General features: G+C 35.3%; 1 protein-coding gene across 2 annotated transcripts in view; it reads right to left on the bottom strand.

Moving 5' to 3' along the window:
• Positions 1–5,961: 5,961 nt before the first annotated feature.
• The window catches only part of CDK13 (cyclin dependent kinase 13), a gene marked incomplete at its 5' end in the record, with an annotated part of 108,644 nt that continues 86,721 nt past the window's right edge, over positions 5,962–27,884 (bottom strand). The window contains 5 exons of one of the 2 annotated variants that reach the window (XM_079711397.1): positions 5,962–6,943; positions 7,589–8,041; positions 11,511–11,716; positions 17,528–17,659; positions 18,238–18,354. In XM_079711397.1, coding sequence (XP_079567523.1) covers positions 6,093–6,943; positions 7,589–8,041; positions 11,511–11,716; positions 17,528–17,659; positions 18,238–18,354 — 1,759 coding nt within the window. In that variant the 3' untranslated portion in view covers positions 5,962–6,092. The remainder of the gene's footprint in view (positions 6,944–7,588; positions 8,042–11,510; positions 11,717–17,527; positions 17,660–18,237; positions 18,355–27,884) is intronic. The other variant, XM_079711398.1, reaches the window with a different exon arrangement.

The following is a 27,884-nucleotide window of genomic DNA, read 5'->3' as shown; positions in this document are numbered from 1 at the left end:
AACTATTAGAAATAATAGAAGTAATGTGGCCAGTTTTTAAAAAATGACAGCTTTCCTATATAAGCAGACTAGTTTAAAATATTATATTATTTATAACAATATGAAGAGCCCATTTCTAGAAGCAAAAACAAAAAAAATTTTTTTGAAAACTCTTAAAAAAACCAACATATCAGAACTACAGTAAGGAAACTTTCAGAACTTTTAATGAGGAACATGCAAAAAACCACCAACCCAAACAAAAACAAACAACAAAAAGAACCCACACTAATTTAAACACTTAATATGTTTCTAGTTAAAATCCTAAAAGGATACTTGGTGAAAGTGATCAAAGTGATTCAGAAAGTCCCAAGGAAAAACAGGCAGAAATAGACAAGCTTTGAAACAATGGACAATTAAATTACGTTCCATCTTAAAACAAATACTGTCGCCTGCTATGTGCTACACGTAGTTTATGAAGATATAATACAAATGTACTTCTAACCAGAAGAGAAATATCAGGGTGGAACATAACCGAAAAGCCCAGAAACAGACCCAAATAAGACAGATGACATTTTAAAACTATGGATAGGATGAACTATTTAACAAATGCTGTTGGCATAGTTAGTATAGCCATTCAGAAAAAGTATAAAGTTGGATCCTTACCTCACTACATTTAGCAAAATAAATTCTAGAACAGTTTAGAATTAAGTGTAAAAGCAGAAAGCCAGAGAAGTAAAATAAAATTGTGTAAAAAGTAAAATAACCTTGGACTACGGAAAACTTTTCTAAGGAGAAACCAAAAGGAAAAGATGAATAGATTCGACTACATGTACCTATTAAATTTTCCTTTATCAAAACACACCACAGTATTTTTAAGATTATAGTTCACAAAGGGCTACCTACCTTCTATAAAAAGCTCTTCAAAGCAACAGAGAGGAAATACCTAATAGCTAAACATATGAATAGTTAATAAACAAGACACCCAGCTAGCATGTATATAAATTTCACTGCTAATCAGAGAAATACAAATTAAAACAAGATGACTTCTCACCTGTCAAAATGGCAAAGATTTAAAATGTTTAAATACCCAGCATAACTAAATGAAAAGGGAAAGTAATAGGAATGTAAAACTTGCAAACCTTTCCTGAGGGCTATATGGATATAGCAAAAGTTTAGATGGGCACTCTTTAGGTCAGCAACTCCAAGGAAATTACATACATTTGTGTGTTTGTACTTACGCAGATTTTCCTCACATTGTTATTTATAACAGAAAAGTTAGAAATATTTTGTGTCCAGCAATGAGGAATTGTTAAGTTTTGGTTCTTCTATAAAGGAGTAATTTACAATCACTAAAAAGAGGACGGAATTTAATTACTGACATAGAAGGATGTCCACAAATTATTATTAAATGAAAAACTCTAATTACAAAGCTATGGGTAGTATAATCCCACTGTTTTAAGAAAAGACATCCATCACACACAAAATATTAATGGTGGTTATCTCTGGATGTGTTCCTACATTTTCGGATATGTACAAAAAGGAAAAAAGAAGGGTTCCAGGTTTAAAGCGTTGTCTATAAAGCATGACACAGCGGTTGTAACAAGTGCTCATCCTCATCAGATAAGATTATTTCTAAGAGTCTGTTCTGTATATGAGCAAGAAGAAAACAAGGATAAAAATAGCCTGGATTTTTAGGGCAGTTTATTTACAGACTATCAAATACAGTCTTTTTTCTTTTGTTAAACAAATGGCTTATATTAAACACATTAGATTTAGGAGTTATGAGACTTTACTAAAAATTCTTGCAAAAAAGAACACCTTTACAACAAATTAACTTAATTGTGAAAAAATTAAAGTGTGATTCACTACAGAGCCTCATTTTCAATGTGGCATTTTCAGTAAGAAAAAAATTTTTTAATGGGACATTTGATATGGTGAAAGGAATAAGACCCACAAAGTGTTAGTCTACACAATTCAAAGAGCAAGTTCTTTTCTCATATGATCAAAATTTTGTTTTCCCCACCTTCAACTAGATCCCTTGATAGCTTTTCTCTTAATAGTTTTTATTTTTAATTAAACTAGAAACAGTTTAAGAAATTATCTGGAGAGGCCTTTGGTAAATGACAAACCATTGCTCCCCTTATAAACCGCTTAAAACTATAAAAACTTGCAAGAATTTAAAGGCAGTGTTTGCAGGCCTGCTGATATGGACCTTGCTCCTACAAACAAAAAATATGTTTAAGCGAAAGATTCAGTCTTATTATCTAATTGTTAGATATTTAGGTAACCATTGTTTTAAAAAAAGAAAATGAGGCACCTCCTTTTTAAAGACTATCTATATATGAAACAAACAGCCTCTACAGGGTCCTAATTAAGCCTTCTAAAATTTTATTTCCCTGTTTTTTCTGAAGCCTTTTTTTAAGTTGACTTTTCAAAGCCATCTGTGTTAAACTAGCTGTTCAATATTCTAAATTTAATTATTTTATTTTACTATAACACTGGTTAAGTATTTTAACAGTCAATTTTCTCATTAAAAAGTTAAGTATTTACTACAGAATTTAGTTATGGCTTAGAGGAACAACCCTGGTAATCCATCTAAATCTCATTTTTCTTAGCTGTAAAGTGAAGAGATGGACCAGATGATTTTAGATTTTTGGGACATCCTGTTCCGACTTTTAAAATATCAAAATCATTATCCCAGGGAATCAGGAGATCTTTATTCAAATCTATTTCAGCTTTACCTTTAAAAAAAAGGGGGGGGGCACTCAGGAGAAAAATCACCTAAAATTGGATTAAGTTCATAGCAAATACAGCAAAACTTTAACTCAGAAGAACCAGAAAGATTAGTTTGGAAGCATTTAACCCATTTACCTTCCATTTTTCTCAAGAAGTCTTGATACTTCTTACAAATTGGCCTACTGTAAACTGGCCAGCTCCAACTTAAATTTTGTTTTCATCAATGAGTTTCCAATTGTTCTATTTCTTTCCAGAACTTTCTCTATTCAAATTTGACTTTAAAATTTTACACATTTTCATCTTACTTTCACTTAGGTGTAATTTAGATACAGCTCAAGAGTAGCAAGTACTATTAGCTTCTCCACTTTTTAAATATTCTTGCTGTCAGCCCACTAGAAGTAGGATTTAAAGCCTTTCATGTTGATTGATGTACCCCAAGTACTAGAATAGTACCTGGCACTTGGTAGGCGCTGAATATATATTTACTGAAGGAGTGGAGCTCTGAATCACAGCTAAAGCACTATCTTAATTCACAATCCACAAACTATTTTAATCAATAAACCCTTAAAATGAGTCTTAAAATTTCATGGGTGACAGCAACTCTCTAACAAATAATGAAGACTTGGGAAACACGAGTTGCATGCAGAAAAAGCTGCTGTATCAAGAAATACATAAGGGAATTTCACATGGGAGATAATAAATATTTTCTTCTTTTGGTAGGTCCAATCTTTTTCTATTTTCATCTTCTCATTTGCAATCTGACTTACCTGTTTCTTTCAAAAAAAACTTAACATTTTATGTTCCTTAAATTTCACCCAAGAATACTCAGTGATTACTGCAGTTATTATAACATACAGAATTAGTGATTTCCCAACCCTGTTCTTTTCATTAATCCAAATTTACTTAAGTATTAAATGATATGAAAGGATGCATTAAGATTTTTACTACCATATTTCATCAATTTTAAGAAACATTCTTTCATATAACATCTCTGAACTTGGGAAGTATCTTACAATTGATGTATCTTAGCCTTGAGTTGTGGTTTAACTGGCAACACTTTTCCTAACTAGTGCATAAAATATTGTTGTCTCACAATCAATGCTGTCTTAGGGTAATATTAGGAGCTATAGTTCAAATCTTCAATTTCAAGCAACAATTTCCTTGTCCTCCCAGCCACTCTCCCAACATAAATACGTAACTGAAATGTTAGGAAAAACTATCCAAACACAGTTCAATTTTATATAAAATATTTAATTTTTAAAACACAGGCTATTCATGTCACATAAATATCTTCAATTTTAGGTTAGCTGCTACGGTCAGCAGAATTATCAAGTGTGACTATTAAGAATAACTTAGATACTGTCACTTATAGGAAAGTCTAAAGCTCTAAGACTCACCATATTAAAATTCCAGATACTTGAATACTGTAGCTATTTTGCTAAATTTCAAAATATTTCTTCACTTCCTGCAATGTAGTTTTATTATAAGTTGTTAGTATTCAATGTTCAAATAAAAGCAAAATAATTTTTCTTCCATTCATTTCTTTCTCCCCAACAAAAATTCCATCAAAAGACATCAACTCATTTTATAGCAGTAAAATGGTGAATTATTCACTTTAAACTATTCTTACTGTTACCAAACTATAATGCTTCCCATGTACTGTTTTGAAATGAAGGTTCACAAGTCAGATAGAGGGCACAGGATTAAAGACTGACTTTAGAACTGGAGCCATTTCCATTTGATAACAGTTGTTCCAATTTAAGATTCCAATCAAAAAATAAGTTACCAGGAGAACAGTTAAAACGGTGAGTTGGCACAGCTCTCCTTTCCAGAGTCTGTTTTGCCATTTAGTGCTAATGGCAACACTGGTTGTTTACCTTTGGTTCCTTTCTAGGATTATTATAATGGTATGTGTGTTTGAGTGCACACACAAAGTTAGTTAAACTTGACACCATTACAGTTGAAATAAGGGTTATCCATCATTCTAAAATGGACTAAAATAAAGTTACTCTAAGTGTGGCAGAAGTTGTAGTAAACCTCGTAGAAAGTGAGAGGAGAGAGAATAAGAGGGTTTTTTTGCACTACTTTTTCTTTTTACTTCAGTAAATTCAACCTAAGCAATGCTTCTAGTTAACGAGTAAAATGAACAGTTAACTTCGTCTTAAAATGGCAACTGTATAACTTAAAATATGGTGTTCGCCATCCCTCCCCCCATGAACTTTAACAGAATTATGCCAATTCTGTTATTAAGTCTTGTTTCTATGCTACTGCCCTCCAATTATGCATGGCAAAAGGAAACAGGGACAATGTGGCAGCCTGAAAGAAAATGGTACTCTAAAATTCTCATTTAGCTATTATTTTCAACCATTTAAATGACACAACTTTTCAGAACTTTTTCTCAGAAGTAACAAAAGGTACTGTTGGGAGTTGGACTCCCTTTCTTTGCTCTCACTCCCCTATCAAGAGAAGGTGGTAGTGGAAGGTAACACAACCCAAAGAAAAGGAGAAAGTGTGATAGGCAGAGGGAATGAACCTAACAGGAACCGAGCAGGCAGCCCCTAGACACTTGAGAGCTCCCTGTCTCTTCAATACAATGCATTGATTCCCTTTAGTAGACAAATGGGTGTAAAGGTTAACTACTTTCTCAGACCTTAAGCTTACCTGTTAAGGCACTTACTTACCCTCCCCACCCCACCCATATTTTTCATATAAAACCCGCTATTTCATTTGAATGCATTTTGCTAGGCTATGATAATCTGCAAAATAAAACAAAAATAACGTTGACCATTTTTTTTTATAAAACTGTTGCATCAAGAGAAAGGTTGTGTTTTATTTTCTGAAATGAGCACAAAGTACACCTTTCACAATAACACTGAAAGCAGGTGCAAAGACTGACAGTGACCTTTGACTAAAGGTAGCTTTGTAAAAAGAAAAATACCAAATAAATCAGTGCCCTTTCTGATTGTTGTAAAACTGGAGGGGGGGAGGGGTTGTTTGTTTGTTACATAAAAGTTGGTCCAAACTTACAAAAAAGCACAAATGTGCATAGTTCAGAAGATCTGCAAGAGGGCCATAAAAGACTTTTATGTCCCTAAGATTAGCATCCACTTAAAACTGCAAGAATACAAAATAAAATTGTTAACTAGAATTTGTGAAGATGTACAATCAATAGATCTAGTTTTTTAGAACAGCATGAATTTAAGCAAAGGTGGTTTTTTTTGTCTTTTTTTTAAACTATTGTATGCAAGACCCTTTTCCACATAAAAATAAAGCTGTTGTTGAATTAATATTATTCAAGTCTCTTGGATCGCTGCCTTAAACTGCAGCTAGAAAAGTCTTTCCAGATAAAAATGATGTGCCTGAGGAAAAACAGATACTCAGTATGGTAACCCTCTGCCTCGACCTCTGCCAGCTGATGTGCTAATGTGTCCCCTGTATCCTTGTGAATACCCAGGTCCTTGGGCAGGAGAAGTCCAGGTCTGTCCATGCATGAGGCCAGGACCACCTGGGTTTTCCTGTAAGTTACCACCATAGTTATAGTTGTGCATCTTTGCTGGCAAAGGATGAGTACTCTCTGGCCCTGTGGAAGGGTCACTGCTGTTTGCCAGGACTGCAATGGGGCCATGGCTATATTCAAATCTATGGTCCTTGTCTCCACTAAACAACATGGGACCTGTATTGAGGTAAATGTCTCCATATCCAGCTACTGAACTGGGAAATGACTCAGAAAAGGCAGAAGGCTGAGGTGGACCACCAGAATGAGATGAAGTAGTACTGTAGTTATCCAAGGACTGAATATCTGAGTTCCCAATGAAGCTACGTCGTTCCAATGGTGGGGCAGAGGCGCCTCCTAGACCATCGTTGCCAACATAAGGAGCAGAAGAGAAAGAGGAGGATCCAAAACTGTCCTTGTAGTCTGAAGGGGGTACGTAAGTGTCTCCTGCTTGGTAGTCAATGCCACTTTCTCTTTTGGGATCATCCTGGGGCTGGTGCTGAGCAAGTAGCTGTAACAGGGCTGCTTTCACGCCAGCATGAGGGTCAGTTAACGAAGAACTAGTGGTGGGTACATGCTGGTTTTCTGTCCGATAATCTAGATCTTCTTCAGTGACTGGTGGTGGTTCAGGTGGCTCAGGAGGTCGCTGATCAGGAGGCAGAATACGAGGCCGATCAGGTTCTGGCGTGAGCTCCAATATCCTCATGTCTTGGTGCTGGATGAGGTCATCTTGCCCTAAGTGAAACAAGGCAAAAAAAGAGAGTCGAAAGTTACCATGGAAAACAAAAATTTCAAAATAGTTAATGTTTTCTAAAGAGCATTAGAAGTTATATCTCTGGCAAAAAAAAAAAAAAAAAAAAAAACACACACACAAAACAAACAAACAAAAAAACCCAACCAAACAAACAAAAACAACCCAAAAGTCAAATGAAAAAGAAAAAGGTATATGTAAGTATTAAAATATCGCCTGCTACCATTTGAGTCTATGGTGACAGAAAATTTTTGTTGTATTTGACTTTTCAAAGGCATCTCACATGTACCTATTTACTGCCTGAAGAACAAAAGCTACTGTATACATAAAGTTTCTGCCTTGGTCAATCATCCTGCTGCAACTGGAGTGAAAGATGATTTCTTAACCATAGGTTCACATGAGAAACGTTGAGAGCATTCATAATGAATTCTATCACCCACAGATAATTCGTTAAGGAATCAACTCCTAGGAGTACACAGACTACGAAACCAACCTATAACCAGTGACCTGAGAATTTTCAGGACATCTCCTAGCAAAGCTACTAAACACTATGCGTTATAGCTAATCATCAACAGCAAGAAAACAGTGTGAATGCAGCCGTGTTAGTGGTCTGCTATCTGTACACTCACCCGACGCCGGAGTGCTAGGTTCTGGAGGTGGCCTGAGTTGTAATGACGCTTCATGTCCCGATCCATTTTCCCTCTCTTCCAGTAGCACATCTTTCTGCTTTGACTGCTGAGCCTTTATTAACTGAGTCAACAGAACTGCAAATGCACTCTGCACAGCCGCCTGGGCAGCATCAGTCTCCACTTTAGGCTGGACGTTCTGAGAAGAAGGCTGAATTCCTCCCAGCGGTTTCGAAGACTCCTGTTGTGGTGTTGATGGATCTGTCTGTTTTTCACCTGTTGCCAAAATTCCAGCAGGAAGGTTTATTTTATTTAGCTGCTGTTGAGTCTCAGAGTTTACCTTAATGTTCAACACTTGGACAAAATCAGCCATACTAACACTTGTTTTAGTTTGTAGTAGGTTTAGTAGGATTGCCAATTCACTGTGGTTTAACTGCTGTCCAGGGCCTGTTTTTACTAAAGACAAAACGTGTATTAATTAGAATTGCCATGATTCACAGCTCTCCCCACCCCACAGAATGGCTCTTTATTACCCTATTAAAATGTACATTCGTGGGACAGTGTTTGAGAAATACTGTGAAAAGGGAATCTCTTTCTAGTTCAATTTCACGTACATTTAAGATGTAACGGCACATAAATTAAAACAAAAAAAGAAAAAGAACTGCAGTGCCTTTTGAATAAATTATCTTTAAGGGTAAATACTTCGAAAGGAAAACCAAGACCACCATTAGAACCCCATACTATAGACATGACCAGGAAATAGCACCTGAGAATGGGTACTGGATGATGATCATGACGACGACGACGACGACGATGACGACTACAATTTTAGGTTCCTTTCTGAGCATTTTATATCCTTTATTCCTCACAACAACCTTATAAGGCATGCTTTATTATTGGCCCCATTTTTTTTACTGAAGAAGAAAATGACATCCAGAGTGACTAAATAACTTGCTCAAGGTCACAAACTCTGTAAGTGGCAGAGTTGAGATTTGAACCCAGGTATTCTGATTCCAGAGTCTGAACTCTTTTTTTTTTTTTATAAATTTATTTTATTTATTTATTTATTTTTGGCTGTTTGGGGTCTTCACTGCTGTGTGTGGCCTCTCTCTAGTTGCGGTGCACGGGCTTCTCATTGCGGTGGCTTCTCCTGTTGTGGAGCACGGGCTCTAGGCGCGCAGGCTACAGTAGCCGTGGCTCACGGGCTCTAGAGCGCAGGCTCAGTAATTGTGGCGCATGGGCTTAGTTGCTCTGTGGCACGTGGGATCTTCCCGGACCAGGGCTTGAACCCGTGTCCCCTGCATTGGCAGGCGGATTCTTAACCAATGCGCCACCAGGGAAGTCCCCAGAGTCTGAACTCTTAACCACTCCCTGTACTGCTTATATAAAATAACATGTATTTTCTAAAAACCTAACCTTATCTTTGCAGTAAATTCAAACTGGGAATTTGTAGACTGTCTGATATAATGTCTTTTATTCAAACTGCTTTTTTTAAAGTTAAGCACTCTTGGTAAATTAGGAACTACTACAGAAGCATGCTTATCATGTACATATAAGGTGGCATTAATTCATGACCACTAAAACAGTTGTTTTTCTTTTTCTAATATTCAGTTTAGACTTGTGATGGTTTACGTAGGTTCTTGTGCAAGTTTATCTGAGTCATACATAACAAGGCTCAAATGTACATAATACTATATAAGCTAAGTGATAATACAGATACTGATAAGCAATTTCCATAACCACAGATGACAGACTAATAGTACTCCAAGATGAAAAAGTGATGATTAATGCTTTTTTTAAATATATTCTCTCTTTATATATTTTGAGATACTTTTTATTACTTCTTAATATTTTTAGAATAATTCAAAACAAACTCTTGCAAGTTCCTCTTGTGATCCACAGGTATTAATAAGGAACCATGCTTGTTTGCTACACCCCAAGTGCCAGTTTTCCTCATTTTCCCTTTCATTTCTCTATTAACAGAGGTAGTCTCCATGTGAGCTCAGAGAAGTACACTTTAACTGTGGTGTCTCATCTACACAGAAGGGGCATTTTTATTTCATGGCACTTATTGATGATGTAGAAAATGGAGCAAAGAGGATTCATTCCTATTTCAAAAAACTAGAACCCTGGGCTTCCCTGGTGGCACAAGTGGTTGAGAGTCCGCCTGCCAATGCAGGCGACACGGGTTCGTGCCCCGGTCCGAGAAGATCCCACATGCCGCAGAGCAGCTAGGCCCATGAGCCATGGCCGCTGAGCCTGTGCGTCCGGAGCCTGTGCTCCGCAACGGGAGAGGCCACAACAGTAAGAGGCCCACGTGCCACAAAAAAAAAAAAAAAAAAAAAAACAAAACTAGAACCCTCACTTCTTAATAGTGACAGTTTGAAAAGAGAAGGGAAGGAGGGAGGGAGGGATAAAATGAAATTCTAAAATTAACAGAGTTTCAAATATGCAAAAGCTAAGAAACAATAAGAAAATGAGCCCAGAATTCATTTTTTATCAGCTAAAATAGAGTAAAATAACTACCCTCTATTCCACTAGGCTTCCTCTTCAGTTCCATGAAGAGAAGCAGAAATAAACACCTGGTAGTCTTATTAAGGAATATGACAACTGTTGCCTGGGACAAGTGACCACCATCCAAACTTCCTTTTACAACCATCTCAAATCCTTTTTCAGTAGTAGATGGTATATAAAACAGGTGACATAAACACAAACCAAGATAACTTCTTGTTGCTTCTGTCTTTCTCCAAATTTTACATATTTTTACCATGAAGAGAAATAATACTGAACTTGATATAGACAACCCTCACTTTGTACAACAAATAAATGTGTTTTCTCCTAAGCTACATATACATCAAATATTTTCATGTACAAGAGGAATTTACTATTTCAAGAAACTCTGAAGAATACTTTTGAACAACAAATAACAATTAATTTTGGTTTTTAAAGTAACATGTATTATTAGCACCTTAATGTAGTCTGACCAAGGTCAACTCTAAGCTTGTAGACTACATGGGAAAGCATTAAGGTAATCTTTCTCAAGCTTTCTCAGCTAATCTACATTCAACCACCAAAAGTTCAATCTGATCCACAGATCTGTTTTAATCACCTAACTGATCAGTCAATACTTACTCATCTCTTAATAAGTTTTCATGTTTAATAAAACACCACCTCCACACATACATGTATTTATTTCTTATCATCTCTGTCTTCATAAAAACATTAAAGCTGAATGCTTTCTGGATTCTTGAGGCAAAATGAGGGAGTGGATTCCATTTTTTTAAAAGTCGTTAACTGAATGAGAGAATGAATTTAACAGCACTTCTGACAACATTGAAGAGGTTCGTTCCTCATGAAGAAGCTTACTCTTATAACAGATTGAGTCAGACGAAGAAATTTAACTTTCCCCAAAATACCCTTCTTTATCATACTTCAAGTCACTTTTGGCACAATATCAGATTCCAGTCTGAAATTCTATAATATATTGGGAAATATATTAAAAGTGACCTGAGGACATTACAAACAGTATGAAAGAGCTTCTACTCTGATTCCTGGCTGTTTTCCTTTATCTTTCTTCTTACTCCTGAAAAGCATCCACAGACATTCAATGCTGAGCCTCACAGAATAGTGTCAGTAAAAGACCTACTGACTCTTGCACTAGGGAAAAAAAGAAAACAGAGAAACCTGACCCATCACTAATCATATGTAATTTGATGCCTTCTTTATAAATTAATCTTACCTTGAGATTGCTTAATATTGTGGTGCCGGTAGCAGTGAAACATCTGTACTGGCACAACTGAATAACAAGGAAATGTTGAATTCAGTGTTCAACTTTTAGCCACAAGTGCTTTAACACTACAGCAATATAATTAACGCCAGCCACAAAACAATGTGAAGAAAATCAACCCATGGAAGCATTACTGACCAGGTGCTACATTCGAGTTGCCCTGAGATTTCAGTTGTGAAGACGGCAGCACACCCTGAGGCGTGTTAGTTCTGCTGTCATCCATGCCCAGAGACAAGTCCTTTCTGGGGGCTTTAATTGTGGAAACATCATCAGTCATGCCCATCTGCTTCTGTCTTCTTCGCTTTTTACTCCATAACTCATGACAATCTTGCCATAAAGGAAGGCTGGAAAAAAAAGTATTAAACTGTTTGTCAATGGCATTTCTTAACAACAACAACAACAAAATGATAGTATTTACTACATAGCCCCAAAGCTGCCACCCCCACTCCCCCACAAGTCATTCTTGAAGATTTCACACACAGGCTTTGTAAACTCCTCCAACACAAATCACCCTTAATGACCCCCTCCTTCAGGGCTTCACCTATACAGACAAACAATTTGTCTGTGGCTTCTGGATAACCAATGCATAATAACTTATTAAAACTATGAATGAAGAATATATGTTCACAAAAATAGGTTACTATTAGCCTTGGTGCAATCTTTTAAAGCCAATTCTTATCATAGTACAACATACATTGAATAGGACATGGAAAAAAAAAGGTGAAAAATATGCCACTTGCAGGAACTAGACACGGAACTAAAAAGTAGCAAAGGCTAGGACATAAATTTGCGAAAAACCTTCTAGTACAAGCTTTTTACTTTTTGAGACCCTCTTATTTGCTTCTATAGTCAAATGCTCTAGAATTAAACTGATGCTACAGAGGAGTTTCAAAAATAGATTGTAATCCAGGTTCATCAATCATCATTGAGAGTTCTGAATAACTAGCAACTACCAAAGTTATCCATAATTCTAAAACAATTCTACCTCGTGTAATTTCACAAAACTGAAACACTGCAGAATAACTTTTGTTTAAAGAAAGACAAATATTTGATTTATAAATATTTTCTTCTTACCCTAATAAAAAAATCCAGTGGGAAGTTACTATGATATCTATTTTAAAGATAAGAAAATTGAGGCTTGGAAAGGTTAATAAACTTGCCCAGAATATCTACAAATTCCCTTAAGCAGCCCCAACCTGGTCTTCAACCTGGATATGTTTACCTCTAGGGATACATGAAGACTTTCTGAAGGAGTCTACCTGGAATTATTCTAAAAGAAATTCCATATCCATATGTCCTCTTTCCTAAAATGGATCTTTGAGAAGGGCCTGCATGTTCAGAAAGTTCTTTCACACGTCTTCTTTCACAATTAGTCTTATCTCATGTTATAAAATAAAGGCATATGCAACAATATGGTCAAATCTTAGCAATATAATATTAAGTGAAAAAAAAGTCATTCCCAACAGATTACAAACAGCATGACACTCTTTCATAAAATTAAAAGCAACTAAAATTGTAAAATATAACTTTTTATGAGTACATATAGATGGCAACAAAAAGTATATACAAAAGAAAACAGGGATGATGGTTACCTCAGGTGGAGGAAGGCAAGGGGATAGGTCGTGGGCGGAGAGGGTATGATATGAGTAAAGTAGGTTATTGTCAAGATTCTAGCTTTTATTTGGTAAGCTCATGGCTGCTTATTAACATCATTTAAAATAACTAATTAAATTAAGTAACTAAAAGAAAAAAAGAGAGCCATGCATGGACTAATGATGAGTGACACAAGGATTATGATTAAACCAAGTCTATGCACCTGAGGTCCAAAAACAAAACAAAGGCATACCTCTCAGCCATCTTACTATGGTGCATTGCCTCAGCGTGTAAAAACCTCCTGGAGTAACAAACAAAGGGACAATTTGAAATATTGATATTGGGAAGCTTTAAGGCATCAAAAACCTGCCAAAGACTTTCCTCTGTGTGTGTGTGTGTGTGTGTGTGTCTGTGTATTACAAGATGTGTAACCTTAGCCTCTGTTGGGGTTATTCTGAATTCAGACATACTGCAGTATTGCAGAGTGGGGGGACTGGAGTGATTTCATTTTTTTCCCATCCTGATGTTCAAGGAATGCATTGCTCTTGTGGGAGAGTCCCATGAGAATAAAGCAAAGAAATCCACTAAAAAGGGCTTCTGTTCCCTCCCACAATTAAGACGTTAAGAGATTCTTTATGGATGATCTCAACAGTAGGAAAGATAAACATTACCTAACAAATAGCTAAACAGGATAGAGAGGTTAGTGATGCTGACTATTAGATGTACCAGGAATGTTTCCAGGACAACCAAATTTTTAATGTGTTCTTTTCTAAAGGTTCAAATACCAGCTCAGCCTCTTACTTATTGTGTCTCATAGGCAAGTAACTTGACCTCGGTGCCTCAGTTTGCTTATCTTTAAAAATGGGGTTAACAAGACAATCTACCTTGTGGAGTTCAGGTAATATATGTTAACATATGTAAGCGCTTGGACAGTGCCTCTCACATAGTAAGAATTATATTCATGTTTCATCATTCAGCAAGGTAGTTTAAAAGTATTTTTTATCATATCATATCATGAAATATTTATTCCAATTATAGTTGATCATATTTATCTTATGAATTGTTTAATGCTTTTAAGAAAAAATAAAATTATAGACAAGCTGCTGGCTTAATTCACTTCTTAGCAATACATACTCTTTTCATTAAGTACATTAAAAAAGTGTGACAGGACATCTAATAAAATTAATGGGAGTTTTTTTTTATTACCCCACTCATTTGCTTATTCCTAAAAAAACTGATAACGAGTTTAATACACACAGCTATTTCCCAAAGGAATACCAATGCCTTTCTTCATAGTCCTTACCTTCACATTTTATAATTTTAACTACCCATTACATATGACAAAATGAGATGTTATATTGTTTATATAATTTTTTATTTAAATATCACATCAATATCACTATAATTTCAACCTGATTGCTTTAGTGATGTACTTAACAAAGATATACCATAATTTATTGCTGGTTTACAGAATGTTTACCAAAATGTGTACTAACATGTTTATTTTTAATGCAAAAGTACAGTCGGGTGTGTTCTCATAAAAGTTAAGTGAATTTAGGTGATGTGTTTGACAATATGAACAGAATTTCCTACTATGTGGCAAACATTTTCCATAAATTGAATGGGATACATCTACAGTTCCAAGATTTTGACAAAAGCATATATTTTTTAAGTGTAATAAGAAACACAATTTAGCAAATGGATTGGTTAAGTAGCACTGAAATTACATGTTGACTTCCTAACCTTTTCTAAGTATACTGGATTAAGAAAGTGTGAATAAAAGAAAAAGCAACAAGTATAAGAAGAAGTCATGTAATAAATACTGGTAAAGCTTCTTTGGTTTATTTTCTTAAAATTTGAAAAAAAAAAGATTAATGACTGGATAAGAAATCTTTGGCAAGTCATGTGGTTTCCAATTCTTTACTGTCATGAAAATTAGAGAAAGAATCTTAAGTTGACATCTGAAAGGTCATTAAAATAATTTTTGATGACAGAGCACTGTGATTTTGGGGACATAATGTGGAAGAAGTTCAAAGAACTCAGTGATTTAACTATGACAAAACTCCATCCAGTCTCAAATGATTATTTAAAAGAGTACTTACAAAAATTTTTAAATTACAATTAATGTGGAACTATATCTCACTCTAGAATAAGTAATATTAATTAATGGATATGCAAATTACTTGAGGAAAAAAATCTCAGTGCTATTTCATTAAGGCTGCATCTCCAACAAAATTTACTAATTTTTTTCTTTTTTTTTTAACTGAAATGCGCACTACTAATACATGCACAATAATTTAATCAAGAAAAAAGAGCTTTGTAGTCAGAGGAAATTTTTAAATTAAATTTCCATTTATATACATATATTTGTTTTAAAGAAGTACTATAGGGTAATCAATAAAATACTTTCAAGCATAAATATATGCTACATTAAAAATGTGCAGAAGCAATGTAAGTTCACACACACACACACACAAAAACCCAATGGTGTCCAATTGTTGAAGAGTTTGTTCATACATTTTCTGAGTGAATGTTGATGAATATCAAATGCTAAGGTATTTTGATTCCACTGAATACATTTACAAGATGATGTAACTGCTCTATTTTAAAGTGTCTACACTTATACACTGAAAATTATACCTTTTGCAACTATTTGAACCCTTGATTTTAAAAATTTAGATGTCTATTTAAAATGTGTTCAATACAGTTTTACCAGAATTCTTTCATGTGGACCACTTAAACCAAGATATCAATTTAGTACTACCAACAATGGGAGAAAAATGACATTATATTCCTCTTGATGTGATACAGCAGGAAGCACATATCACTACCCTAGGTAGAATTCTTGCCAGAAAAACAAAGAAACACTAATTACTAATCATGAGGAAGTAGTTAAAGTCAGACTGTAGAATGCTTTACAAAACAGCTAGCTCTTCAAAAATGTCAATATCGTAAGAAGTCTTCCCCAGAGACTGAAGAGACATAACAACTAAATGAAATGTGTGAGCCTGGAATAAATTCTTCATCTAAAAAAACCCAAACCAAAACCCAAGCAAAACAAACAGAAAAACAGACTACAAAGGAAACTACTGTGCCAACTAGAGAAATCTGAATATAAACTATTAGCTAACACAATGTTAAATTTCTTATACTTTATAATGATATTGTAGTTATACAGAATAAAGTCCCAGTTCTTATAGATAACATGGTGAATTATTTATAAGTGAAATGTCATTCCCACAATATAATATGCAAATAGTTCAGGAAAAAAAGATATGGAGTGATAAATCAAATGTGTCCAAATTTTAGTTAAGTGTTGAATCTAGATGAGCATATGACTGCTCATTGTAATATTCTTCCTATTTTTCTGTATAGAGTTGAAATTTTTCCAAATCAAAAGTTAAAAAAAATTCTTTAAAGGGGTACTAAAGCCAAAGTTTCAAGACTGCTGATATATACTGATAAGCAAAAAAATCCATGAAACAATTCAACAGTGAATGATTCAGGTCCCTCAACATGTCAGATGATAGATCCTTTTTGCCTTCCAAATCATCTCACAAAGGCTATTCACATACAATTCAGTAAAAACTAAAGCCAAACATGATGGTCTCATAGAACTATAATAAGACCAATCTAACTAATTAAGTGGAAGAGCCAGGATTTGAACTCCAAATCCCATATCTGTTCCTTCACAATATGCTAATTGTTATTACATGGACACATTTTATTATTATAGGGACAGGCTTGTTTCTGTGACACTCATCATCATTTTTAAAATTACTAAGAAAATCTCTACAAACTTTCTAGATCCTATCAAGGAGAACCAGATAGACTGCTCTGTCCCCTTCCCCAAATCAATCCTAGAGAAATTACAGGAGCCACAAGGGAGTGAAGGTTCAAGAACCCAGCCACTCTGACACCCAGACTCTGTGCATTCCCCGCCTCCCGACACCCACCTCCCACCATCAGACAGTAGACTCATTCCATACAGGCTTTTGACACTAATATTTTTATTCAATGATAAGAATTTTCTACTGTAGAGTCTGCTAAGGAGTATTTCAGAACCTCTTTTTGTTATAGAACTAACTTGAATTTGAGAGCTGGCTTCACCCTTTACTAGATTTGTATTCTTGGGCAAGTTTCTTAACCTCTCTGAGCCTGCTTCCTTCTCTGTAAAATGGTGATAATAATACTCACCTGTTAAGATTATAAAGATTAATGTAATACATGAGAAATGCTTAGCATAGCACTCAAAATTTTAGCTAAGCAACTAGTGTTGGCAGAAACAGCACTACAAGAGCAGCAGCAATAACATTTTTTTTAGGGTGGAAATATATTAATAAAAGTAACTAGAGGAAGGCTGCTTTTGCTAGTACTATGGTTAGCTGAACATAAAGCAAGGCTCTGCATTCTAGATGTGCAAATTATGTACACTATTGCTATTCTATTCCTTTTGATTTATTCTTTCTTTTGAATTAACTAATCATGGAATAGCTTTTGATAGCTACATAATGATGTTATTAATATTGTCCAGATTCTGCATATAGTAAAAAGTCACTTACTCTGGTGGAGGCATTTTTGAGGGTTCCACATCCCGTAGGAACTCACACTGAAGAGCCTGCTCTGCAGTGCAGCGCTTACTAGGATCCAAGGCGAGCATGTAATCAAATAAGTCTAGTGCAGCTGCAGGAATACTGGCATGAGAGGATTACAAAAGTCATGCATGTTCTTTGACTCAAGCTTAATGTTTCTTTAGGAGCTTATTTTAAATATTAGCATTTTATAACATGTTTGTGATACTTTATTCCAGTAAGTTCCAAATATCCCTTTAAAGAAATATTTATTTTTACATAATTTTATAATTATTATTCTAAATAATTTGAAATTTGGCAAACAATAGTATATTTTACTGCTCTATGGGCAATTTGCTATTTTAACATAAATTAAAAACTTAACAGAATAGTTTCCTACAACAAAGTAAAAAACTCAGTTCAAGTATCTTGTAAGCGGTTTCATTAAAATTTTAAATGGTATTATTAAACTTCTTTCAGGTAAACACTAAATCAAACACGTAACTCCAAAGCACTGATTTCATAATGATGGTGAAATGGTAATTTGCATGTAGCAAAGGGAACTCAAAATTAAATGACATAGAAGAATTGTGATAGGTCGACCTTAGGTCAACAGAGGCTACAGTGACATTTAGAATTCTCATGAAATAACTTAAAAAAAAAATCAACGCAATATGGATGTTTAAGCATCCCCTTCTTACAAAACAAATTCTTCTCTTAACTTTCGACGATATTGCTTCTTTGGTTTCATGGTGTTGAAATATGGTAGTTTGATTACATCAGGCCACACTGCAGGACATGGACTTCCACATATACGGCTGAACAACACACAAAAAGAAGTAAATCAATATAAACTACACAGAAAAAAATCATACATACAACTGCTATATAAAACATCAACTCATTTTTAAATATACAAATATTGAAGTCCTGATACAATGTATACTAGTTTCATTAAATATTTTAGTCATCCCAAATCAATTACTTGCTTTAAGAATTCAATTTATTTTCAGTGAATGCTTCTAACACTCCAAACATTCCAATTCCTAGAAAGAAAACTTCATATCTGCAAAATCAAATCTTAAAAACACAGGCAACATTCAAAATATGTTGAGCATATTTTGAACCAAAATTTAAAATTCTTATGCCAATAAACTGAGGAACTAGAGTTTAGTATATGTCTTTCTCTGGTTTTATAGGTACCTAATCATCACCTCTTATGAATATAAGGAAGTTTGCAATAATAGCAGAAAAGATTTCCTACACTGAAGAAGCTAACTGAACTATAGACTGCTGCTGTTCGATCAACAGGAGGAGCCTAAAAGTCACATTCCTGAAACATAGAAGTTCTTCAATTTCAGTAGTGCCTCTGATTTCAAGGTATTTAGAAATTTTAACTGCTTTACTCTCTATCTATATCTTGAAATCCCTCATTATTTTTATATTAATTAGTAAGTCCTTGTTATGGTAAACTGAAGAAATGCTATAACAAATAGATAGCTCTGGCTGGTAAACATTTAAAACTAATGTTTTGGTAATATGTAGATGAAAAATTGGTTAAATATGCTTAACTTGAGTATACTGAATCTCAAGAATAAATGTACATTTTATATAAAATTATCAGCTAGTCTTCAAATAGAAAAAGAAAACGTCCATGCATCACTGACTAAAAGTAAAAATATTCCATATATACATAAATATAAACACATGCACCAATGTACATAAGCAAGTGACAAAGTTGCCAGACATCCTTTAGCAGAGCTTAAGAACACTATGTCGGAACCACTCTCTCACTTTTGTATACTACATAATATACCCAAGTAACTAGATGAATATAATCAATCCCTGGCAGATTTATGTGCACCATAACAGAAGTATAAAATATAATGGAATAAAGAAAATGAGGGATACTTTCAACTATAGAAATACAAGAAAACGTACTCAAGTTAGAGAAGAGGTGCAGAATTTTGCCTACAACTCAAAGGATAAGTAAACAATAGACAGGTGGGAAAGGGAATAAGAGAACTACGTTACTGGCAAAGATTAGTGCATAGGCAAAGTCATGGAAGTAGCAAAGTATAAACATTTGTGGGAGGAAGACTAAGGAAATCAGTATAGGTGGAATTTAGGGCTAAGGGACATTTAGTTGGAAGCATTAGACAGGGGCCATACAATACAGTTTCAAGAGGCAGTCTGCCTAACTATAATGGAGACAGACTTTGAAAACAAACTTTAGAACTGAATCCTGTCTGTGATATTGGTGAAATTGCATTGCTTACAATCTGTTGCTCTTTTGTAAAATGGGGATTAATTTTACTTTGGACCTGTGAAATTAAATGAGCTAACACCTGGCTCATTAATAGCCTTATAATAAAAATCAGTTTCAATACCTCTTAGCTAAAGAGTTTTAATTTTTTTGTGTGTTCTGGGAAGACAGTTGAGTGGGAAAGTTATCTAATTGGTAGCAGCATACAGGATGAAATAGACATTCTAAGACAGGGAAGAGTTTTAGAAATTAGGTAAGCAGACATGACAGCAGTTGATAATTGCATATTGGCAAAATCAGTGCCTGATGGTCAATTACCTATCCCAAATCATTTACTGAAGACATTTTGAAATGCATCATATGCTAAATCCCTAAATATCTGAGGTCTGTTTTGAGAATCTATTTTGATTTACTGATTTATCTACTCGGGTGTCAATATCATATGATACCTTTACATTTTTTATAAGACTTAAAGGACAAACCCCTCTATCTACTCATTCCTCTAATTATTCTTTTCAGTATTTCCTTATAGATGAATTGTAGAATCAATACTGTCACACTCCAAAAGTAAGAGAATCCTGTTGGGATTCCACTGCTGCTCTGAATTTATCAATTTAGAAAGGACTGCTATCTTTACAAAGCTTAATATTTCCATTTTTATACTTCCTTTGGTTTTATACAGGCATACCTCATTTTATTGTGCTTTGTAGATTTTTTTTTTTTTTCAAACTTCAGGTTTGTGGTAACCGTGTGTCAGAAAGTCTATTGGCGCCATTTTTCCAACAGCATTTACTCACTTTGTGTCTCTGTGTCACATTCTGGTAATTCTCACAGTATTTCAAACCCTCCATCAGCCAAAAGACTACAACTTGCCAAAGGCTCAAATGATGGTTAGTATTTTTAGCAATACAGTATTTTAAAATTAGGGTATACACACATAATGCTATTGCACACCTAACAGACTACAGTATAGTGTAAACATAAATGCACTGGAAAACCAAAAAATTTGTGTGACTCACTTTATTTTGATATTTGCTTTATTGTGGTAGTCTACAACCAAACCTGCAATATCTCCAAGGTATACTTATAAATTTCTTCAATTAGATCTTGTATATTTCCTTTTATGGGTTTTACTTTTTGCTTTTTGAATGTGTTCCTATCCCTATTATATTTCCTAAGCAATAACTAGAAGAGTTTTGTTATAGGAAATGGTTGAAATTTGACATAAAAAATTTAGATCGCCATCTGAGATCCTATGGTTCCTAACATAGTTTTCTTTTAACAGTTGTTTCTTTGAGGCTTTCCAGGTTTATTATCATCACCTATAATCACAATTCATCTACATTTTTCAAACATGTATTCCTCTTTATCATCATGGTATGCTACATTATGTGGCAATTTCCGAACAATGTTAAAATGCTAATCATGCCACACAATATTAGGTAATTTTGTTTGGTTTCTGATTTTAATGGGAGTACTTTCATTGTTTACAACTGGGAAAGATGATAACTTTTAGTTTGAGAAACACAACACAGAGTCAAGATATTCACAGACACATACAAATTCACATATACCTCCTGCTTAGAAAGCATTGATTTCTTCCTTTTGACTATGGGTTTTATTTTTGTGGCTTTTAAATTTTAAAAGGATACTTCTTTAGTTCTATCAGTTTGATTTTTAGAAACTCTATTATAATCATCACCTGCATTTTCTTCCCTGAGTTACTAATGTCATGAATTATATTTATGACATTAGTAAGAGATTAAGAGATTTTCGAATATTTAGTCATCCATACGTTCAAAAGAGGAATACCACTTGGGCCTAATCAAAGTACTGTTATTTTAGTGTAATACTGTATTCTACTTTTTAGTTGGTATACATCAACAGTTTGCAAAAATGGGGTCCAAAGACCACTCGGTGTCCCCTAGACCCTTCAGGGGTCTGGAAGGCCAAAGGTATTATTAAGACATTATTTATACTTTTCAATGTGTTGACTTTGCACTGATGGTATTAAGCCAGTAGTGGGTAAAACTACTGGCACCTTAGCATGACTTGAGGCAGTGGCACCAGACTATTAGCAGTAAATACTCTTCACTACCACACAATCTTGGTGGGCAGAGAGGGGGACAGTTTCACTTAAGAAGGTACTTGTTGAAGCAGTAAAAATTATTATTAAACCCTTATACTTGAGTACGTATCTTTTCAATATTCTGAGTAATGAAATAGAAAATACTCATAAAGCACTTCAGTTGCACAACAAAGTGATAGTTATCTTGAGAAGCACTTGTGCAATTATTTGAGTTGCAAGCTGAAGTAGCTGCTTTTTTCATGAACCACCATTTTTACCTGCAAAAACAACTAACAAACTATGGTCATTCATACTTGGGTATTTGCCAGACATTTTCTTAAACAGGAACAAAGTCAGCTTATTACTTCAAGGAAGACAATTGCAGCATTTACTGTCAATTATAAAATTCAAGGTTTCAGGAGAAAATCAGAATACTAGAAGACTTATATCTACACCATGAACTTGACAGCTTCAAAATAAATACCTAAAGGCATTTCTAATGAGATTAGTGGTCATAACAAATACTATATAATGAAATGTTACACTTTAGAAGATCTGCTCAATTCAGTGATCCAATATTATCAAATGACCAATACATAATATTATAAAATCATCACAGGTAAAAGATCTATTCAGAGTGTAAGATAAACCAATGGATTTCAATATATCAGAGTACAAAATCTGTGGTTACAGACTGCACATTACAACTAACCTGTAAAAAAAAACTGCCACTTACTGAAGTTTCAAGGAAGAATATGCACAATTATCTGAAAAGACTATTGAAAACAGCATATCACAGATGTTTAAGCCAGACATTAAAAGATTTATAAAAATGTGAAACAATGCTATTCATTTCACCAACACTTATTTTAGTTTGGGAAATATAAACTTTTTACAATTAAAATGTTATGTTAATATATTGTTTTAAAATGAATTCATAAATATTTTTACTTCTTAGTTTTAAATTTCAATACATACAATCAACATAAACAAGCTCCTGGTATCTTTCACAATGTTTAAGAGTATAAAGAAGAGACCGAAAAGATTAAGAAGTACAAGTCTAAACAAATTTTTATGCTATTGATTTATGAAGGTATACATGCTTCACTTTTTAAAATATGGGAACTTTCCTTCTCTTCCTATATTCTGGAACAACCAAAGCCTATGCCTTTAAAGTTGTAAAAATTTTACCTGTGTGACCTGAGGCTTTGTGCATGTGTGCGGGGACTTCTTCTCATTCCAAATCTACTTTTAATTTCTTCCATGATTGTTTTTTATTCCATAAGCAATATACATTGTGTGATATAAAGGTTCTTTCACTGGCTGCCAGAACACTTAGAGTTAAAAGTGTTACTCTCATGTAAAAACATTTTTGCTCTCATTCATCCCTTTTTTGTCCCCACCTATGTTTTTCTCTCTCTTTGCCATTACTTTTAATTCATGCTACTTCTTATCACAAAATTTTTGTAATCTGCCTAAAGTATTTTCTGGAACCAGGTAAAGTACAAATAACTTGACCACTGTAGTGTAAAGCTCTTTTTGACAGATTCTCATTAGGATTACCATCCTTGATCCATTTGTATGTATTTGTACAATGTAGACCCTAGAACTCATCATTCCTGGGGCTTTAGATTGGGGAAACATTCCAGCATTACCGCAAATAAGATGAGGGGAAGAAGTAAATATGTACCAGGAAACACATTAGTTTTTACAATCCTAAGCACATTATTTGTCCTGTTTTACTTCTGAAGAAAGAAACTTATAGCATTATGGAACTTACCCTAAGTCACAAGAGCAGGAAGTAGCTGAGTTGGCATTAGAACCCAGGCCTGTAAGATCCCAAAGCCTGCCCCTTTAGTATACTCTGCCACCTCCTTCAAATCAAGGAGACGTGTCTCTTTTACCAGAAACGTCCTTTTTTTCTTCATGTTTTAAAAATAATTAATGCTATAAAATCAAAATTGAAGCATCTTTTTTGTATTATTATAAATATTTGATATCTTACCAAAACCCAAAGACATTTTGAAACATATAAAGTAGAAAGTAAAACAGTCCCTTTTCCCTAACCCTCTCACAAGTCCATGTTCAGATTAACAATTCCAGACTCTTTTGATGTGTTTAATTTGTCTCACCCATGTGGGATCAAACCAAACAGAGCCTTCTGTAAAACTGCTCTTTTCACGTGACGGTGTTGCTTTTGCATATCAACATCTCCAGATCTACCATTTCCTTTTTAGTAACTGTACAGTATGCCACTAACTGGATGGCTTGAGCTTTCTTTTTGTTTCCCATACAGTTCCCTAAGTGACTTAACATGTCCATAAAATAATCCAAACACACTCATGCCCCCCGCAGGATCATGACTCTGCTGTTCACTCAGCTCTCTGCTCAGATGGTACCTACGGGAGAGATTTTCCCTGGCTCCATACACAGCGCTTCCTGCTATCCTTTTCTATCCCCTGCGCTCATCACCACCTGATGTATTTTATTAATCTGTTTGTTTTCTCTGTCTCCCCCAACAAGAAAGCAGAAACAGCTGTGTGCCAGTTACTAGGCACCCAACCTCCACTGCATCCTCAGTACTGGTAACTGGTACACAACCAGCAATCAATAAATACTATTCAATTAACTCCCTGATTTGAAATGTCTACTGTATTATATTCTAAGGTCCATATGAACTTTGTTTACTTCTGAATTTCCCATATAATTGTACTAATTCAACTGTGTATCTTGTGCCAGTACAAAATGGTTTTAGTTACTAAAATTTTGATTTAACATAGGATATGCCAAATTGTCCTTATTTTTTAAGAATTGTCCTAGCTATTTTCAGGTTCACGCCTCCAGATAAACATTAAAATCAACTGTTGTTTTAAAAAAGTCTTTTGAAATTCTCAATAGGACTATAATGACTAATATACGATGAAGTGCCATCTTAAAAAAAAGGGGGGGGCAGGCAGAACCCAGGGCATGCAGATCTAATAGTGCCTGGTTCAGGTTCTTCTCCCTAAGGATGGCGGCTTCCACAGTGTCCCGGGTTTTACCCCACTCATCTTGAGAAGGCTTCCGCGCATCCTGGAGGAGGGCACAGCCACAGCACTGGTTTTGGACTTTCAAGAGACACTGGGCGCCCTCACACTTCTCCTTGGACAACTGGCGAGAAAAGTGGCTCACACCGTCCAGAGTCACATTGCTGCTGCCGAAATAGAAGCCCAGAGAGAGCCGTGTGGCTGACAGGGTCTTGGTGCTCCGGCCGGGTGTCAGGCCTGTGCCTCTGAGGTGGGAGAGCCGAGTTCAGCACACTGGTCCACAAGAGACCTGCCGGCTCCACGTAATATCAAATGGCAAAAGCTCTCCCAGAGATCTCCATCTCAACGCTAAGACCCAGCTCCACTCAACGACCAGCAAGCTCCAGTGCTGGACACCCTATGCCAAACAACTAGCAAGATAGGAACACATCCCCACCCATTAGAAGAGAGGCTGCATAAAATCATAACAAGGTCACAGACACCCCAAAACACACCACCGGACGTGGTCCTGCCCACAAGAAAGACAAGATCCAGCCTCATCCACCAGAACACAGGCACTAGTCCCCTCCACCAGGAAGCCTACACAACCCACTGAACCAACCTTAGCCACTTGGGGGCAGACACCAAAAACAACAGGAACTACGAACCTGCAGGCTGTGAAAAGGAGACCCCAAACACACTAAGTTAAGTCTAAGTCAATAAAACTAAAAGCTGGTTCTTTCAGGACATAAACAAAATTGATAAACCATTAGCCAGACTCATCAAGAAAAAAAGGGAGAAGACTCAAATCAACAGAATTAGAAATGAAAAAGGAGAAGTAACAACTGACACTGCAGAAATACAAAGGATCATGAGAGATTGCTACAAGCAACTCTATGCCAATAAAATGGACAACCTGGAAGAAATGGACAAATTTTTAGAAAAGCACAACCTTCCGAGGATGAACCAGGAAAAATAGAAAATAAGAACAGACCAATCACAAGCACTGAAATTGAAACTGTGATTTAAAATCTTCCAACAAACAAAAGCCCAGAACCAGATGGCTTCACAGGTGAATTCTATCAAACATTTAAAGAAGAGCTAACACCTATCCTTCTCAAACGCTTCCAAAATATAGCAGAGGGAGGAACACTCCCCAACTCATTCTATGAGGCCACCAGCACCCTGATACCAAAACCAGACAAAGATGTCACAAAGAAAGAAAACTACAGGCCAATATCACTGATGAACACAGATGCAAAAATCCTCATCAAAATACTAGCAAACAGAATCCAACAGCACATTAAAAGGATCATACACCATGATCAAATGGGGTTTATCCCAGAAATCCAAGGATTCTTCAATATATGCAAATCAATCAATGTAATACACCGTATTAACAAATTGAAGGATTAAAAACCATATGATCATCTCAATAGATGGAGAAAAAGCTTTCGACAAAATTCAACACCAATTTATGATAAAAACCCTCCGGAAAGCAGGGATAGAGGGAACTTTCCTCAACATAATAAAGGCCATATATGACAAACCCACAGCCAACATCATCCTCAATGGTGAAAAACTGAAAGCATTTCCACTAAGATCAGGAACAAGACAGGGTTGCCCACTCTCACCACTCTTATTCAACATAGTTTTGGAAGTTTTAGCCACAGCAATCAGAGAAGAAAAGGAAATAAAAGGAATCCAAATCAGAAAAGAAGAAGTAAAGCTGTCACTGCTTGCAGATGACATGATACTATATATAGAGAATCCTAAAGATGCTACCAGAAAACTACTAGAGCTAATCAATGAATTTGGTAAAGTAGCAGGATACAAAATTAATGCACAGAAATCTCTGGCACTCCTGTACACTAATGATGAAAAATCTGAAAGTGAAATCAAGAAAACACTCCTATTTACCACTGAAACAAAAAGAATAAAATATCTAGGAATAAACCTACCTAAGGAGACAAAAGACCTGCATGCAGAAAACTGTAAGACACTGATGAAAGAAATTAAAGATGATATAAATAGATGGAGAGATATACCATGTTCTTGGATTGGAAGAATCAACATTGTGAAAATGAGAATACTACCCAAAGCAATCTACAGATTCAATGCAATCCCTATCAAACTACCACTGGCATTTTTCACAGAACTAGAACAAAAAATTTCACCATTTGTATGGAAATACAAAAGACCCCGAATAGCCAGAGCAATCCTGAGAAAGAAAAACGGAGCTGGAGGAATCAGGCTCCCTGGCTTCAGACTATACTACAAAGCTACAGTAATCAAGACAGTATGGTACTGGCACAAAAGCAGAAATATACATCCACAGAACAGGACAGAAAGCCCAGAGGTAAACCCATGCGCATAAGGTCACCTTATTTTTGATAACGGAGGCAAGAATATACAATGGAGAAAAGACAGTCTCTTCAATAAGTGGTGCTGGGAAAACTGGACAGCTACATGTAAAAGAATGAAATTAGAACACTCCCTAACACCATACACAAAAATAAACTCAAAATGGATTAAAGCCCTAAATGTAAGGCCAGACACTATCAAACTCATAGAGGAAAACATAGGCAGAACACTCTATGACATACATCACAGCAAGATCCTTTTTGACCCACCTCCTAGAGAAATGGAAATAAAAACAAAAAGAAACAAACGGGACCTAATGAAACATAAAAAGCTTTTGCACAGCAAAGGAAACCATAAACAAGATGAAAAGACGACCCTCAGAATGGGAGAAAATATTTCCAAATGAAGCACCTGACGAAGGACTAATCTCCAAAATTTACAAGCAGCTCATGCAGCTCAATATCAAAAAAACAAACAACCCAATCCAAAAATGGACAGAAGACCTAAATAGACATTTCTCCAAAGAAGATATACAGATTTCCAACAAACACATGAAAGAATGCTCAACATCACTAATCATTAGAGAAATGCAAATCAAAACTACAATGAGCTATCACCTCACACCAGTGAGAATGGCCATCATCA

This window comes from Hyperoodon ampullatus (assembly GCF_949752795.1).
Source record: "Hyperoodon ampullatus genome assembly, chromosome: 9".
NCBI lineage: Eukaryota > Metazoa > Chordata > Mammalia > Artiodactyla > Ziphiidae > Hyperoodon > Hyperoodon ampullatus.
Note: the sequence above shows the minus strand (reverse complement) of the source record. Positions and strands in the feature narration are given on the sequence as shown.